The sequence below is a fragment of the Canis lupus genome, chromosome 7 (assembly GCF_003254725.2).
Source record: "Canis lupus dingo isolate Sandy chromosome 7, ASM325472v2, whole genome shotgun sequence".
NCBI classification, from domain to species: domain Eukaryota; kingdom Metazoa; phylum Chordata; class Mammalia; order Carnivora; family Canidae; genus Canis; species Canis lupus.
This window is the reverse complement of record NC_064249.1, coordinates 18,672,237-18,688,200: the sequence shown is the minus strand read 5'-3', so window position 1 is coordinate 18,688,200 and position 15,964 is coordinate 18,672,237. Positions and strand designations below refer to the sequence as shown.

Below are 15,964 nucleotides of genomic sequence, written 5' to 3'. Positions count from 1 at the left end.
AACTATAGGCTGCCTAGTTTTATCCTTAGGTGTGTGACCTTAGAGAAGTCAGTTTATCTATAGAATTTGTTTCTCTGTCAGAAAAATGAGATGACTAAATTAGGATAGCTTTTTTTTTTTTTTTTTTTTTTTTTAGGAAGAGAGAGAGCAGGAGTCAGGGATGCAGAAAGAGAATCCTAAGTAGGATCCACACCTAGTACAGAGCCCAACGCAGGGTTCGATGTGGGGCTTTATCTCACAACCCTAAGATCATGACCTGAGCTGAAATCAAAACTTGGATGCTTAACTGACTGAGCCACCCAGGTACCTGATTAAATTAGGTTATCTTATAGATAATTTGTAGTTCTAATGTTCTATTACTCTATTACTCTAACATGAAAGATGGCAAAGACCACCCAGGACCTGAAAGTGATACTACATTCATATGTTCATATTCTATAAGACCTTCCTGAAGGCCATATGATGTTTTATGTGGTTTTCTTGTTTTGTTCTTTGGAAACAAACTTCTTCAACTAGGTATTTTTTGAGATTTTTAGGAAACGGAAAATCTCATATTAGGCATGTAGGGAATGCTAGACACATGCCTAGATCCCTATTAAGGACCAAGGCACTCATTTCCCTAGCTGCCTATGCTTGTTGGCTATATACAGCTCATAGCCAAGGATGCTAACATACTCAGGGTAAGGCCCCCTTTCCAGGGTAGCCCATATCCTGTGATAACAGAATACTTAGTCTGGTCTTGGAAGTTAGTCCTTCCTATGTGAAAAAATGACTGGGGATAGAATAAAAGAATCAGAGATGGAACCTCAAAACTGAGAGGTGAATGAAAAGTATAGGCCTTGTAACATTAGGTAAAGATCACTGGACAAAGAGTTAGGAGGGCAGGAATATTTTCACTACCTGTCTTGTAACCGTAATGGGTCACTTGCCTGCTCTGGGCTTCAGTTTCTTTACCTACAAAATGATTTGGTAGTACAAGATTATTTCCAAGTTGTATCCTGCTCTAAAATAATATACTATAATTACAATTTAAGATTACTTGTCACTAACATGCCCTGACAAGTTTTCTCTATTCTCAGTATTTTTCTTAAACCCAGAATTATAGTACTCTATGTGTGTGCATTGAGGGAGGGGAAATGCGTTAATAAAGAAATTCAGTAAATTAATGTAACTAAGTAATAGTATTAAACTAAGTCATTAAATATCACTTGAAAAGAATGAGTTTTCCATGTCTCTGCAACTCTATTCATTTGTTTCTATGTATTTATACAATAAAAGAGGTACAATGTTTTTTACACCCATTTTGCATTTAAAACATTCAATAATCAACATTTCACTGAACCAAAAATCTTTAAACATGTCAACTAGAAGAAAATGCTGGAATTTTGAAGTAACATATTGGCAGAACTTTAGCTTTTCTTTAAACTGCTTTTGGGTGCCCTTTGGCTTTGCTAAATAAATTGGTGTCCAGAGTGACACAAGAACATCACTATCCCCTAATGCCTTGTCTTCTAACACTCCTTTCCAAAATAAAAGATCTAACCATCCTGTGAATTTGCACTTGATTTCAGTGTGCTGGTCAGGTAACTGCTGGAATCTCAGCAGAGGTGAAAAAAGACTCAGAAGTAGGTGGAAGTTTAAGGCAATGGGGAGCCCAAAAAGAAATGTCTACTCTTCCACGTCCAAAGGGGTGCTTGCTTGTTACTTCTGTGATTGTAAGTCATTGCCATTATCATCAGCATTTCTGCTCTTTCTTTCCTAATTGACTGAATGGGACACAATTCTTGAAAACTGGCTTGGGCACAGTATAATTTCCTCATGACACCAGTGCCTGGTTGGCACAAATTAAACTAGAGGGGCATGTGTACAACACATACAACACACATATGGAAGTTACTGACCCCAAAGCCAAATTCTTAATAGTCAGTTCACAAATTCTTATTGGCACTTCCCAGTTGTTTATGTCAGATGTCTAAATCCACTCACTCAAACTTATTTCCCTGTCTTTCCCTTAATTAATATTGTTGGAGGAAAAAAAAAAAAAAACCCAAAACCTCAAGTGCTCAAGTGTTTGTTTTCCCAGGAGCTGAGGAACGTTGACACAATTCCAACACTTTTCATAATTACTGGAGATGAAAAAAATGAATAGTTTATGATGCATGTCAACGAGATCGTTTCAAAAGGCAAACTTTATTTTTCTAAGAATAAGAGAACACAAATAAATTCACTCCAAGAAGAACATGCTTACATGCCTCTGTTTTAAAGTTCAGCTTGGATTTATTGATAACAAACATAAATCCTAGACTTCTAAACAGTCCCACAATTCTACAGTTTCTTGTGTCCTTAAACTGTCTCAAGAAAATGCACATTGGTACTAAAAGCAGATATAGACATTGTTTAAAAACTCAGCAGCTACATTTAGGTCAGAATAGGGTTACTATTAAACACCCAGAAACATTAGTCCACAAGGCAAGTAGAAAATAATTCAGTTGAAACAAACTTTCCAATAAATTCTAGATTTATGCTGAGTAAGTGGCTTAATCCTGATATTTGGTGGCAAATAATAATCTTTTTGTGTCCTAAGAATTCTGGAAGATTAAAGGAAAAAAATGATTTTTTTTTCACTAAGATATATTCTGTCTTAACAAGCAATGAAAAAAAAAAAAAAGCAATGAGTTTTGTCTCCCATTTATTCATAGAAAGCACACTACCTAAAAGCAAAATAATTAGGGGATCCCTCGGTGGCTCAGCGGTTTAGCATCTGCCTTTGGCCTGGGGTGTGATCCCAGAGTCCCGGGATCGAGTCCCACATCGGGCTCCCTGCATGGAGCTTGCTTCTCCCTCTGCCTACGTCTCTGCCTCTCTCTCTCTCTCATACATAGATGAATAAAATCTTTAAAATAAAATAAAAATAACATAAAAGCAAAATAATTAGCATTTCTTCCACTCTTCTTAATACAAATATTGTAACTACTGAGGCCCTGTGTTTCTTGAACATGATCACTATCATTACTGTTTTCAATTTATTTTTATTTATTTATTTATTTATTTATTTAATTTTTACTGTCTTCAATTTAATGTCAGAATTCACTCAGAAAAGCACTCTGCTTAATATGGATACAAGACAGGAAAGGGAAAGTTTAACTTTGTTATTCCCAGAATAGAACTCTTTCTTTTCTTAAATTGTATCCTTTCCTTTAAATTTCTTTAAATTTTAATAAAAATGCTATATGGTCATTTCCAAAAATATTTATTGAGCCCCCACAATAATAATGATAATAGTACAACAACAACAGCAATACCTGAGGTCTGTCAAGTGTTTCCATGTGCTAAGCTCTCTCCTATGTGCTTTACATATACTATCTCATTTATCCTCACAGCTTCTCCATGAGACACAGACCATTACTGATACAACCCTCATTCTATAGTTCGGGAAACCAATGCACTGAGTCCTTAAGTGATTAGCCCAAGGAAGGACACACAGCTAATATGTGGCAAAGGCAGGATTAGCAAACGTCCCATTTCCATAGATGCATTAGGATGTAGGCAACTGCAAATTCATGATAATTACCTGACACATCAAAAAATGTCTGTGCCCGTCCAGTCCCTGCACTGCTGACGGCGATGCACTCGTAGGTGTCTTCATCAGACAAAGTGACCTTTTCAATCTCCCAGGTCACACTGGCAGATTCTCTGGGGTAAGAAAATAGAAACCTTTTTAGTTATGACAAAAACAAGGTAAAGCTGAAAGCAGTGATTCCACTATTTTTTTAAAGTAATCATTCAAAAGGACATGTAAAAATAAACGGATTAAACTGAAGAATTCTTATAGCTTAATATGACACACCTTTTAATTAAAATGTTAAGCTCTCTGAGAAAAAGGAATAACAAAGGTAATAAGATATGGAGTTTGTAAATTTCTTTAGGGAAACATTTTCTAGCCATGTCAAAATATAAGATGAGTTATTAGAGAAACATTCCTTAAGTCCTCTCTCCTTCCATATTATTTCCAGTTTTAAGTCATGTTCAGTGGGGGTTCTTAAACCAAAGCAATTCAACCAGGTAATTCATAACTTTGAAAATAGAGAATAGACTTTTTGATTCCAAAAGATAAGTTCTCTTTAACTTTCTTATGTACAAGCTCGACATAAAGCCATAGAAGTGCATGCACTGAGAAAAGAAAAAAAAAAACTATCAGTTTTATTATCAAACCTGTCACTTAGATTAAAAAAATCCATTTGCTATAATACTTATCCATTAATTTAATAAACACTATCCTTTGTCCTTTAACACTATTCAAATTGTTTCTCATCTTCTGGATGTGTCTTAGTAATAGATATTTAATCCCAATAGACATTTAACACCTAATTAATAGATATTTATAAGATTCTAATAACCTGCAAAACAGGTATTATCTTGTTTTAAAATAGAATTGAAAATCATAGCTATTTTCATAATTTTTTCCTTATATTCATCCATACAATTTATAACCTTAAATATTCAAGACATAGATGAGATTTGAAAAGCCCATTGCAGAGTCAAGACACCTTCCACTGGAGTCTGAAAGTGGTGTGAGATATATATCATACTAATGACTCCAGATCTCTTGCCATCCAGACAAACCATACCCGTCATTAAAAAACCCATGAAGAGCTTACTGAGCTCTTAATGTGTATTTAGCATTAACCTAGACTTTGTAAGAGAAAGTGAAGTCCTATCCTAGGTTCCTGTCATTAGAAAAGTGAAAGAATGAGCAAAGTCATTATTTCATATATTTTAGTAACTGAGCATATTCAGTTGTGTTTGCATTAGGTGTCAGAGGTCCTTATTGTCACATTCAGAAGTAAGAGGATTATGAGTCGACTCTAAGCCCTAGTGATCACCTAAGCTAAATCTTTAGTGCCTAATGGCAGTAAGCTGAGTCCAAGTTTATAACTGTCATTGTCTCGGAGATACTGGTAAGTTCCAGGAAGGCAGGAGTTTGAGATACATACAGTTATTTGTGTTCTCTGCAATCTCTACTTCAGAACCAAGCCTATATTAAAATTCATAAAAAACTTAGTCACAGGGAAATTTTAGAACAGATAGTAGCAGTTCTTCCACTCCCAAGCCCCTTGTTTTAGAAACAAGTAAGTTGATATTCAGGAAGAAGGATAATAAATTTGTTCAAAAGCACAAAACCAGCGTCAGATTGCTTGAAGAATATTCTTTACAGTCACACTTGCTCCTCTCTTCTTTATGAAATATTACAAGAAAATAATTCTCTTTCATCATATAGCCTTCTCAGTTAACATTAAAATTATATGGCCACAGTAAGCAGTTTTGAAGGCATGGCCTTTGGAAGAAGGAAGAACATGTCAAATACAAATGTGTCCTGTTGCTAATGCAAACTAATTCTCTCTTACATCCCCCCTAGTGACCATAGCGACTCACATAACAAAGATTAAGTCACATGTCTCAAGTTATTAGGAAATCTAGGGCAGGGACGTGTGAGTGAATCAGGGTTAGAGTATCAATCTATCACCACTCATGCCAAATTCTGTCTTTAGCCTCTCATAACCAACGAGCTTAATATATGTCAGTAAGTCATGTCACATCTCTGGGCCACAGAGCTGGAAAAATGAGAGAAAGAATTCTTGTGGCTTACCTCCCAGGAACTGTGTGGAATTAATGAATTAATGTTTATAAAGAATCTCAAGTGTCTTTGAAACATGTTACTATTTAAACATGAAGCAGAATTATTTGATTGCATCAGGCAGTTATGTAGCTTCAACATTGCATATCCTGGTCAGTTATGTTGCCTGTTATTAAACATGGAGCTAAGGGAATCATCAAAATATGCAAAATATAAAAAAAAAGTAGCAAGAAATATTACATTTCAATCTTTAAATAGTGGATTTTTTTTCTATTGTTATAATGAACATTCCTGCCATAGTTTTTGTTTAGAGTGATCCATAAAGAGATTAATAGGTTAATACTATCAAAAATTTAGCATCTTACGGAAGTTATTTATATTAGTATTGAATTAACAGCATGGAAGTTTTGTAAAATTATTCCTAGAGTTTTTTTTCCCAAAATATAGTGTGTTTCATTAAGAAGTTAAAAAAACACATTTTCCAGAAATTGTCCTCCAATTTTCAAGCTCTACTTAATTTTATCATAGATTATTTACTTTTATCTAAAAGCAATCACCCATCTTCACAAGTAGTCAGTGCCATCTTGCCCACTCCCATTGATTGCTATATGCAGTAGTCACACATACTCCTGCTCCACTTGTTGCCCCCAGCACACTCCCCTTCCCTGACTTCCTCTCTTATTCTTCTCTAGCCACCCTGGCTTCTTCCTTCCTGTCTTTCTTTCCCACATGCCAGTTTGCTCCAGCCTTTGTGCATTTGTACTACTGTTCCTGGTATGTATGCAAATGCTTTTCTCAGATATCTGCATGACCATCTCTCACCCTCTTTGCTCAAATGTCCCTTATCCTGAATTTTTAAATTGTAACTTTAAAAGTCCAAACCATATGCACCCCATCTACCAGCATTCCTCATCCCAATTAATCTGCTCTACACTTTGCCATAGCGCTTAATTGGATTCACTTATCATAACACTCTAAATTATATTCAGAGACTTTTTTGCCCCAATGCCAGGAACTCTTAAGCTTTTCTCTTTTGCAAGGACCCTTACAAGGTTTCGTACTTAACTTTGTATTCATAATTTTGTATTCTTTGTCTTAACAAGACCCTCAAGTTATATAAAATTCAGATTCTATAAAACCTGCATCAACCCTTGAGTGAATTCTAGCATTTATTAAATTAACATACTATAGCATATATCTGTTTTCTGTCTTTCTCAATTACAGTATAAGATCCATGAGGGCATAGACCTGTGTCTGGTTTGTTCACTGCCATATTCCAAGACTATGGAACAAATAAATAAGAATTTCCAATGAAAAAGCACATTAAAGTAAGCATCTATTTGTCTTTAGATGTTTAATGCTGTCTATAATTGCTAATAAAAACATGTACGCACTTTAAATACTGGTCTACTCCAAGTGTAACTCCATTTCTGACAAAGCTCAGGGTAAATGGTAAAAGACTTTCAACAGAGCAGGGAATTTGGCCTGGCTGCAGGTAGTATCCTGGGGTTTTCTTGGGCATTGTAACTTTGGGAGCATCTAGGAAGAAAAGAACATGGGCAATAAGATCACAATGATGTCGGGTACTTCCTGTTAAAACATTCAAAAGCTTCCTACTTTAATTATGCCAGTAAACCCTCTGCATTCCAATTAATCTAAATCACTAAAAACCACTTTATCTTTCTTTGTTCAAACCTTATTAATTTCTGGATATCTCTATGGATCCCTTATTAAAGTTTTCATTAAATATGTGATTCCATTTATTTTTAAGGCACATTAATTTGTGTGTCACCAAGATAGAAAAAAAAAACACTATCAAATTAGTTACAATACTTCATCAATTGTAGAATCCCTTTTTATTTAAAAAATGTAAATATATGAAAAGAACTTATATAACAGAATTGAATGCATAGGGTAATTGCTTTCCCAAAAATAATGGGAAAAGCTGATTTTTAAAAATCCAGTAGATTTTGTAGTATTCAATTGAGGTGCTAAGACAACTTTGCATACCTTATATGAGGTATGCAACTTTGAGGTATGAGGTATGTAACTTTGAATACCTTATATGAGGAAATACTGATGTTGGTTCTATTCTCACCATTTGACAACAATTAAAGAATAGCTACACAGTTGTTTCTGAATTTCCCAAATTACAACCTTATGTATAAATGATAAATTGTTGTCCCTCCATCCAATACTACAATATTAGAAATAATACAGATTTGTCTATCCACAGTTCTAGCAATGGTTCTAAATTTTGATCAGTTATTATTGCCTTGAGAAATAGAACAAATATAGACAAATTGAAATGCTATCTATCTCATGCCTCCAAATAATCCCTAGTCTGTGGTCTTATCTCTATATAATAGCAAATATATGAGTAAGTAGCTTAACAGTTAACTAACTGCCAACTTATCACATAAAGGCAGAATTATCACCAGTTGTTTACAATGAAATACTGTTCATGAAGTAGGTTTCTGACAATCATATATAAATATTTAGACCATTTGGTCAATTTAGGTAACTTGATCAAACACTACATATGTGTGCCAGGCTTTGTAGGGGGAGAGTAAGAAGACCAGAATTTCCAAGTTCCAGTTCTTGCACTGAGTGAAGCATTCAAAATGTTCAGCTCTACAATCAGTGAGACTTAACATGAAACATTGGATATGCTTTTTATGATTAAGAAAAATTGTGTTACCTAAATGTAAACGCCCATCAATTTGATAACCCAGTAATAATATGAAGATATATATATATATTTTTTTTAACTTTTTAGTTCATCCTTTTAGGACACCATCACTCCCTTAAATTATCAACACTCCAGGGTTCAATAAAGTGATGTCTCACCTGGGACAATACTAGAGAAGGAAACACTTGATACTCTCTGGAAAAGATAATCATCTTTATCATAGCCTGTTACTTTGAGAAAGAAAGCTTCATTTGGTGGTATAAAGTCAGAAATATTCCACAAGCCATAAGGTTTTCGGTCTGGGTAATATTTAATAGGAATAGTCTTAAGAGAACTGCCTGAGATACTCAGAAGCTCGAGACGATCTACTCTGGCTGGGACAGAAATTCCAGAAGTATTCAGCAGCACGTAGGTAGGTATTCCTACAGGAGAAAGGCTGTGTTATTATTTACAAGTAATATGCAATTGAGACTATATATCAAATAAATCTTTGCATTATAATGACAGAAAATATCATGAGTACTACAAATTGTCCTATAAATCGTGGCCTAATTGTAGAATCTTTTCTATATAAAAGACAGTTCTTCATAACCAGAGAAACTTTGGAAATCCTAATAATTATTTTTATGGTATTTTAATAATATTTATACATGGAAAAACTAGAATTGTGAATACTGTTACATGATGTTTAATTACATGAATATTTAAGTTTTAAAGATACTCTATTTGTATGTTTCTAGTAACTTCACCAATAAAACAAATTAACAACCAGAAAAAGAGAAAACTGAAGAGTCACAGTAGGATTAAGCACCTTTTAGCTATAAAACTGTAATCTTGCATGAATAAAATAAGAACATGCTTTAAGAAGTGGCAACAATTTTATCTTAGAACATACAATGATACGCGACATCTTTAATTTTTTAGCTATCTATACACATAAAATCCACATTTTTCACTTGGACAAGGCGATTTATAGATACTAGTAAAAAGTCTCAAGATCAAAAAAAAAAATCTCAAGATCTAGGTCAGTAGTCTAAAAAGTTCAGTAACTTTAGGAATCAACTGGAGAGCTTGTTATATTCCTGGGGCCAACCTAATTCAGTTCTAATTCAGGAGATCTGGGGTGGGTCCCGAGAATCTTAATTCTTTTTTTTTAGAATCTTAATTTTTAACAAACTCTCTGAGTAATTTCACTGGTTTTGGGACTACATTTTGAGGAAAAAATGACTAGATTGAGAATACAATCAAGTTTAAATTAAAGATGATATGTTTCCCAATTTCATCAAATACTACAAAATTATAAAATCATAGTTCAAGAAATATTTTACACTTGGATATCTACTATGTCAATTTTGGTAATATGTACATACAAACCTTGCACTGGTCTGCTGACTGTTTTTTTGAAGTCCAGGGTGGGCTTTCTGGAAAAGCCAGCTCGGAAATCAATAGTACTAAGGCCAGTAATGCGAACAGAATGCCTTCCACTGCTAGAAGTCTGAAAAATGTTTAAAGACAAACTCCATCAGTTGACCCATGGTACCAGTCACAATAAACACTAACAAGTATGGGAAACTATGGAGTGTTTAATTAGGACTAATGTCCAATAATTGACGCTCTGATCTGGGGTGTTCTCAACTTAACTAGGATTCTCCATCTTAAATGCAAGTTTTATAATACATATCCCAGTGCACTGCTCTAAAACAAAATTCAGATATATTGTAGGCCAATGTTAAAAGAAATAGGTGTTTAGTCACCAGTGAATAGCCCTGACTTTAATCTATGAAAGCTCCATGAGGACACAGGTCTTTGTTTTGTTCGCTGTAGTTTACATGGTGGATGTTTAGCAAATATCAATGAAATGAATGAAGGACCAAATATTTTCCCTCAAACTTGATCCAGGTTTGAGTCTAGAAAATATTTCTTTTTTCTTTGCCTCTGAGAAGATATAGTCAGGACAAGCACAAGAACTGACCACTATCCAGATTTCAGCTAACCCCAGCATCCCCAGCTTGAGACACAAATGTAAGTAAACATGATTCTTATCCTCTAAGAGCTCATGGCTGGTGAGGGAGACAGATGGAAAAATAGAAATCTTTAATGTGATGCAGTATTAGAAATACATGAAAGGAATAGTTTGGCTAAAGACCCTTCAAGAAGATGACAGGTGAACTAAATATTGAATGATAACTCAGCACTGAAGTGACTCACATGTGTATAAATAATAAATAATTTGGATGAGGGACACAGGATAAAATAATAACACTAATGTATATTGGGCACTTCCTCTATGTTCAAACTCTTTAAATCATTGGCTTATTTTATTCTTGTTACAATCCTATCAAATACATATCGTCATCATCACCATCGCACAGATAAGGGGATGGGGCACTGACTCATTAGGCAGCTTCTCAAGTTCACAAGGCTTCCTAACTACAGAGGTGGGATTTTAATGAAAAGGTCAGGCTCCAGGGTCTTCACCACAGTGCTACATTGTCTTTCAAGGGCAAGATATGTCATAGTTAACCTGTATCTCCATATCTTTCTAAATATGATCTGAGGACCACCTACATCTACAGCTACACAAAATCACTCAGGTTGTTTCTTGAAAATGCAGACTTCTGAGCTACAGCCCATATTTACTGGATCAGAATCTTTGGTGAGTGGAATCTAGGAATCTACATTTCAAAAACCTACCTAACATTTATGAACAAGAGTTCACCATTATTTTATTACATTGATCACCAATATTCTCTCTCAAAATAAAATGACCACATGATAGCAGCATTGATAGAATGCACTAGAAATATATGTGCCTGTATTATATATAATTATACATAAAATTTTAATCTGTCAACTGCTAGATTAAGCCACATCACAATTAAAAACATGCCACCTCCAGAGTTCTGCAAACTACACAGTCTTCCCGAAATCACTGTGGTTTCTTGTTATTTAGCAATGAGGAGAGGAAAGATCAGTAGATATGTCCCCTTTGCTACCATATTTTTTTCTTATTGAGGAGAACCTACAAAAGTCCAAAAAGAAAAAAAAAGGAAAATGAAAGTGAAGGAAAAAAACCCCACATTTCTATAAAAATAGGTTTGTTGTATTCTTAGTGTAAAAGATGCTGCTAATTACTACAGCCTATTTTCCTAAGGATTTCAGAAGACTGTATGTGGAAGTGTAGGGGTCCAGTACTACCATTTATTCCATTATTTCTAAAGGAAAATATTTCATGAATTCCATATAATAGAGCAAAATTTTATCTTTTTTTAAGTAGGCTCCACACCCAATGTGGGACTTGAACTCACAACCCTGACATCAAGATCTGAGCTGAGATCAAAAGTCTATAATGCTCAACCGACTGAACCACCCAGATGTTCCCCTATGATCCAATTTTAAAACAGGATTTCTTAACGGTTATGTAAAACCTTGATAAGTCTAATTTCAACTGTTTTAGATCAATAGTGCTTTACTGAAGACATTATCACCTACTGATTTAATGTTAAGACAATCAGAAGGGTCAATATTATGATGACTTGATTTATATTTGTTCACTGACATCATTTAATATCATACTTGCCTTGCTGCTCAGAAAGTCTCCTATGATAAAATGGCTGTTGAGGTTACCAAGGATACAGATGACCCATACTTTGCCAAATGACTGCTATAAAGTGTTAAGTATCTGACAACTGTTCTGTGCACTTATCAACTGACAAAGAGTTTGTTTTAAGAGTAGTGCTTAATATCTAAGTGAGAAAACTAGAAATTACCCATGCTTGAAAATATGCCATCTTCTACTACTAACCAATACGTTGAAAACAAACCAGAGTTGATGAATAGGGAGCTCCTATAACCTCTATAAAATTATTGTAAAATAGAATAATTTTGATCCTTAAAATACACTAATTAACAAAGTATGTTGAAATAAGAATGTAGGGTTCCTATTCTCTGAACAATGCCACAAATACGAAGGGTAATAAGTTAACAAAATATTATCTTCATGTTTCTATGTCACACCATAAACAGTAGGAACATTTGCATAGAATTTTAAAGGGTTTATAAAAAATAGATATTTCCAAGTAAGTCAGTTTTCATGTAAAACTATATCCAACTTTGTATTAATCAGGGTAATGGGAGCAAAGGGAATCATAAATAAATGAAAATTATGGTTTAAAAATATAATCAAAAGACAAAATTTAAACTGTACTAGTTAAAAAATGATCTCTGACACTCATGCATGCATTTATCATTCTTTAATCATTCTCTTAAAAGAATTACAATACTTGGATAATATTTTGGGAACACAAAACATCGCATTAAAATGTCTTTATAAGAAAGTGCCATAGGGGCACCTGGGTGGCTCAGTCATTTAGGCAGCCAACTCTTGATTTCAGCTCAGGTCATGATCGCAGGGTCCCGTGATCAGCCCCCTCTGGGGCTCTGTGTTGAGAGTGGTCTGCTTCTCTCCCTCTGTCTCTGCTCCTCTTCCCTGACTCACATGTTCTCTCTCTCAAATAGATAAATAAATCTTTCATTTTAAAAAGTGCCATAGTTTATAATTTTAGTCGGTTTTCTTAAGATAAACTATTATTTTAGTCTGTTTCTTAGCTGAGATCTCTTTTTCAAATTTTAGTGTTGATAAGAAAAAAAGGTCTATGGTATAATGATGGTAAAATGAGCCAGAAAATGGAAAAGGGGGGAGAAAGAAATATTAATACATATAAAATGCATACTGTACAACAGGCTTTTATATAAATAATCACTTCTGATCTTTATAAAAGCCCCTGGATGAGAGTATATTATCCCAATTTCACACATCAGGAAGATTAAGTAATTTGCTCAAAGTCACAGATACAGCAGGTGGCAGAGCTGCAGTATGAACTCTGAGGCTCCAGAAACCAACTTCTATAGTCACTCTATGCATTTCTTGTGATTATTATCTCAGTGGATTTGATTATTCTTGTTTCAGGAAATACACCAAAACATACCAAATGCTCTACCTAGTAGGAGAGTAATGTGGAACTTCTGAGACTATTCAGAGGAGAGAAGCAGAGGCATAATGGGAAGAAAAGAAGGATGGAGGCAAGAAGAGAGCAGAAGAGGACAAGGTGCTTCAAGACATAACATCAAATCTATATACAGTTAAATCTACTAAACTCACAAAAGTCTTATTATTAGTGATTTCCTGTGATATTTTGGATAAGGCTGAGCTTTGCCCTGCATCAACGTACAGAAGTTATAATCAACACAGAAATAATCAGGAGACAAGAAGATCATAAGAAACTAAGCTTCAGAAAATTCCAGAAATGTTGGGAGAAGGCTCTGGATTCTCACAGGTTGTGGACACAATGGGGTTGGAGGAGAATTAATCATATGAAGGTCTTGGAGGGACAAAGAATATTCAGCTAATTCTGTAATTGAGTCAGAGAGGCAGTCCAGCTGCAAATTCTTTCCCTTTCTTTATCCCTTCAAATTACTCTAGCTATCTTAGTATCATTTTTTATATATAATAAAATTAGTAAGACCACAGTTACTGATTTAATGTTTTTCTATTCAATCTTTATATAATGTAGATCTATATCATGTGGGTTATTTAATTTGACTCAAAAAATCAGCTCTCTACTACAGAATATCTTCAAGCATTGTTTCTGCACAGAGCCACCCTAACCTAGCCCCTTAACCTCTGTAGTTAAGAAGAGGGGAATCTAGCAGCATCATGATAGCTCCAACCATGACAGGAAAATTTCTAGACACTAGACACTAAACAGGATTTGTATGGGCTAGAAACTCCGAGAACTGAATTTCATTAGTATATTTATTCATAGAATTTTTCAAGTTCATAACAATCTATAATAAACTTAATCTGAATTACACTGAATTACTGTATGAATTCAATGCATGAATTCAAAATTACTCTGAATTCATTATTACTCTGAATTGCAAATGTCATGTCAGTTAAGTTGTGGAAGGGTCTAAATCAGGAATACATAGGCTTCTGCAGTGTGAGCAGAGCTGAGGCAAAGACAAAATTATACTAGATATCTACTGGCATCCTCAAGTTGTCAACAAGTTGTGGACCTTGATCCACAAAGGCGTAAGAGAAAAAAAGGAATAGAGTAGATCAGAGTCTAGGTTTCTGAATTGGAGTGAGTCTATGAGGAGTAAAAGAGGACAGACAAAAGCACCATGGAACAAGCACCATGGAGAGCTCCAGGAAAAATTAGTTACTCCTCCTATCTTTCTGGACAGCTCTATTGCAGATGGCTCTACTTCTTAGTTTAAGCACAAAGGCCTATTAAATACTTCTCTATATTGAAAGTCCCTTAAGGCAATAACGATGCCATATTCATCATCTACAAAATATTACTCAGTACATACTTAGTAAGTATAGGTTTAACAAATGATATCAAAGCCTTCTAAATGCCTAATGTTGGTACTTTTTCTTTGGTTCCTTAAGAACCAATAAATGCCAGAATTTATTGAATTTCTATGAGCATTGTGCAAAGTATGTTCACATATTATTTTATATAATCCTACTGCATCCATAGATGATTTTATAGCATCATAAAGAAAACAATGTTCAAATCAACGATTACTTGCCTAGGTTTAGATAGCAAGTTCAGTGACAATCATTTCAAGTTCAACTGTTCTTTCCATAGGACCTAAGTCTTGCACAGCATTTTAGGATAACAATCTCTTGTTTTATCTCGATACTATGGTGCAGTACACAACAATATCCTCCAACTATTCATTTACCATTGTTACATTTCTAAATATGCTTTCATTTAGGAGAGATCAGGTTAATGGAGTGCCAGTAAACTGTTTTCTGAAAAAAAAAAAAAAAGCCTTAGTTTTTGGCATTTGCCAACTTCTTTAGTATAAATACTATCACCATGGCGATTTCCAGCTCCCCACTGAATACAGAGGTGGGAAGAGAAAGTGCGTAATTTCCTCTCCATGAGCCATTACGAGCTAGATCTAGTATAATACTAGGCCGTGAGAATAGGGAGTATCTGTCACTTAGGGGTAATAGTGAGTGTCCGTCACTCACAGAGATGTTTGTGTCATCCCAGGAGTGACACAAATTCCTTTTTCTAAAAATTCAATGCACATCCTCCAGTCTTTCCCCCACTGTAATCACTGAAGAAGTTGAATGTTCTAAATTATGGTGGAGCCTACACCAGCTTGGGTTCCTGAATGACTGTGTAAAGTGGAACATCTTGTCAACACCCAAAGGGCATGTAGCATTAGTAAGGAATTAGTTCTCTTGTATTAAGCCAATGACAAATCCTCCTACTACTAAACATGAAGCCTGTCCTGTTATAAATTGAATTAAAATGTGATTGATAGAGCTGGTTTTGATTTCTCTCTCCTAAAGAGTTTCAATGTTTTATAAAAAAAAAAAAAGCCCAAAATGAAAAAAAAAACCCTTCATGTATAATTTGCATTACTACAAAGTATAATTTTCAATTTACACATAATCAAGAATGTAAGAAAAACTAATTTTGCCATCAATGTGTCAGTAAATAGGTATTATTTTCCCCATTTTTCTCAGACTTAGGAAATTAGATAATTTCTTTAAGGTCAAAAAGATATTAAGTAGTGGATCTTGAATTAAAACAGATGCCCAACTCCTT

The 15,964-nt window shown here is 34.6% G+C and overlaps 1 protein-coding gene across 1 annotated transcript in view; it reads right to left on the bottom strand.

Moving 5' to 3' along the window:
• The window catches only part of HMCN1 (hemicentin 1), a 456,859-nt gene that overhangs the window by 261,604 nt on the left and 179,291 nt on the right, over positions 1-15,964 (bottom strand). The window contains 4 exon segments of the mRNA XM_025430103.3: positions 3,572-3,693; positions 7,030-7,174; positions 8,486-8,749; positions 9,702-9,822. Coding sequence (XP_025285888.3) covers positions 3,572-3,693; positions 7,030-7,174; positions 8,486-8,749; positions 9,702-9,822 — 652 coding nt within the window.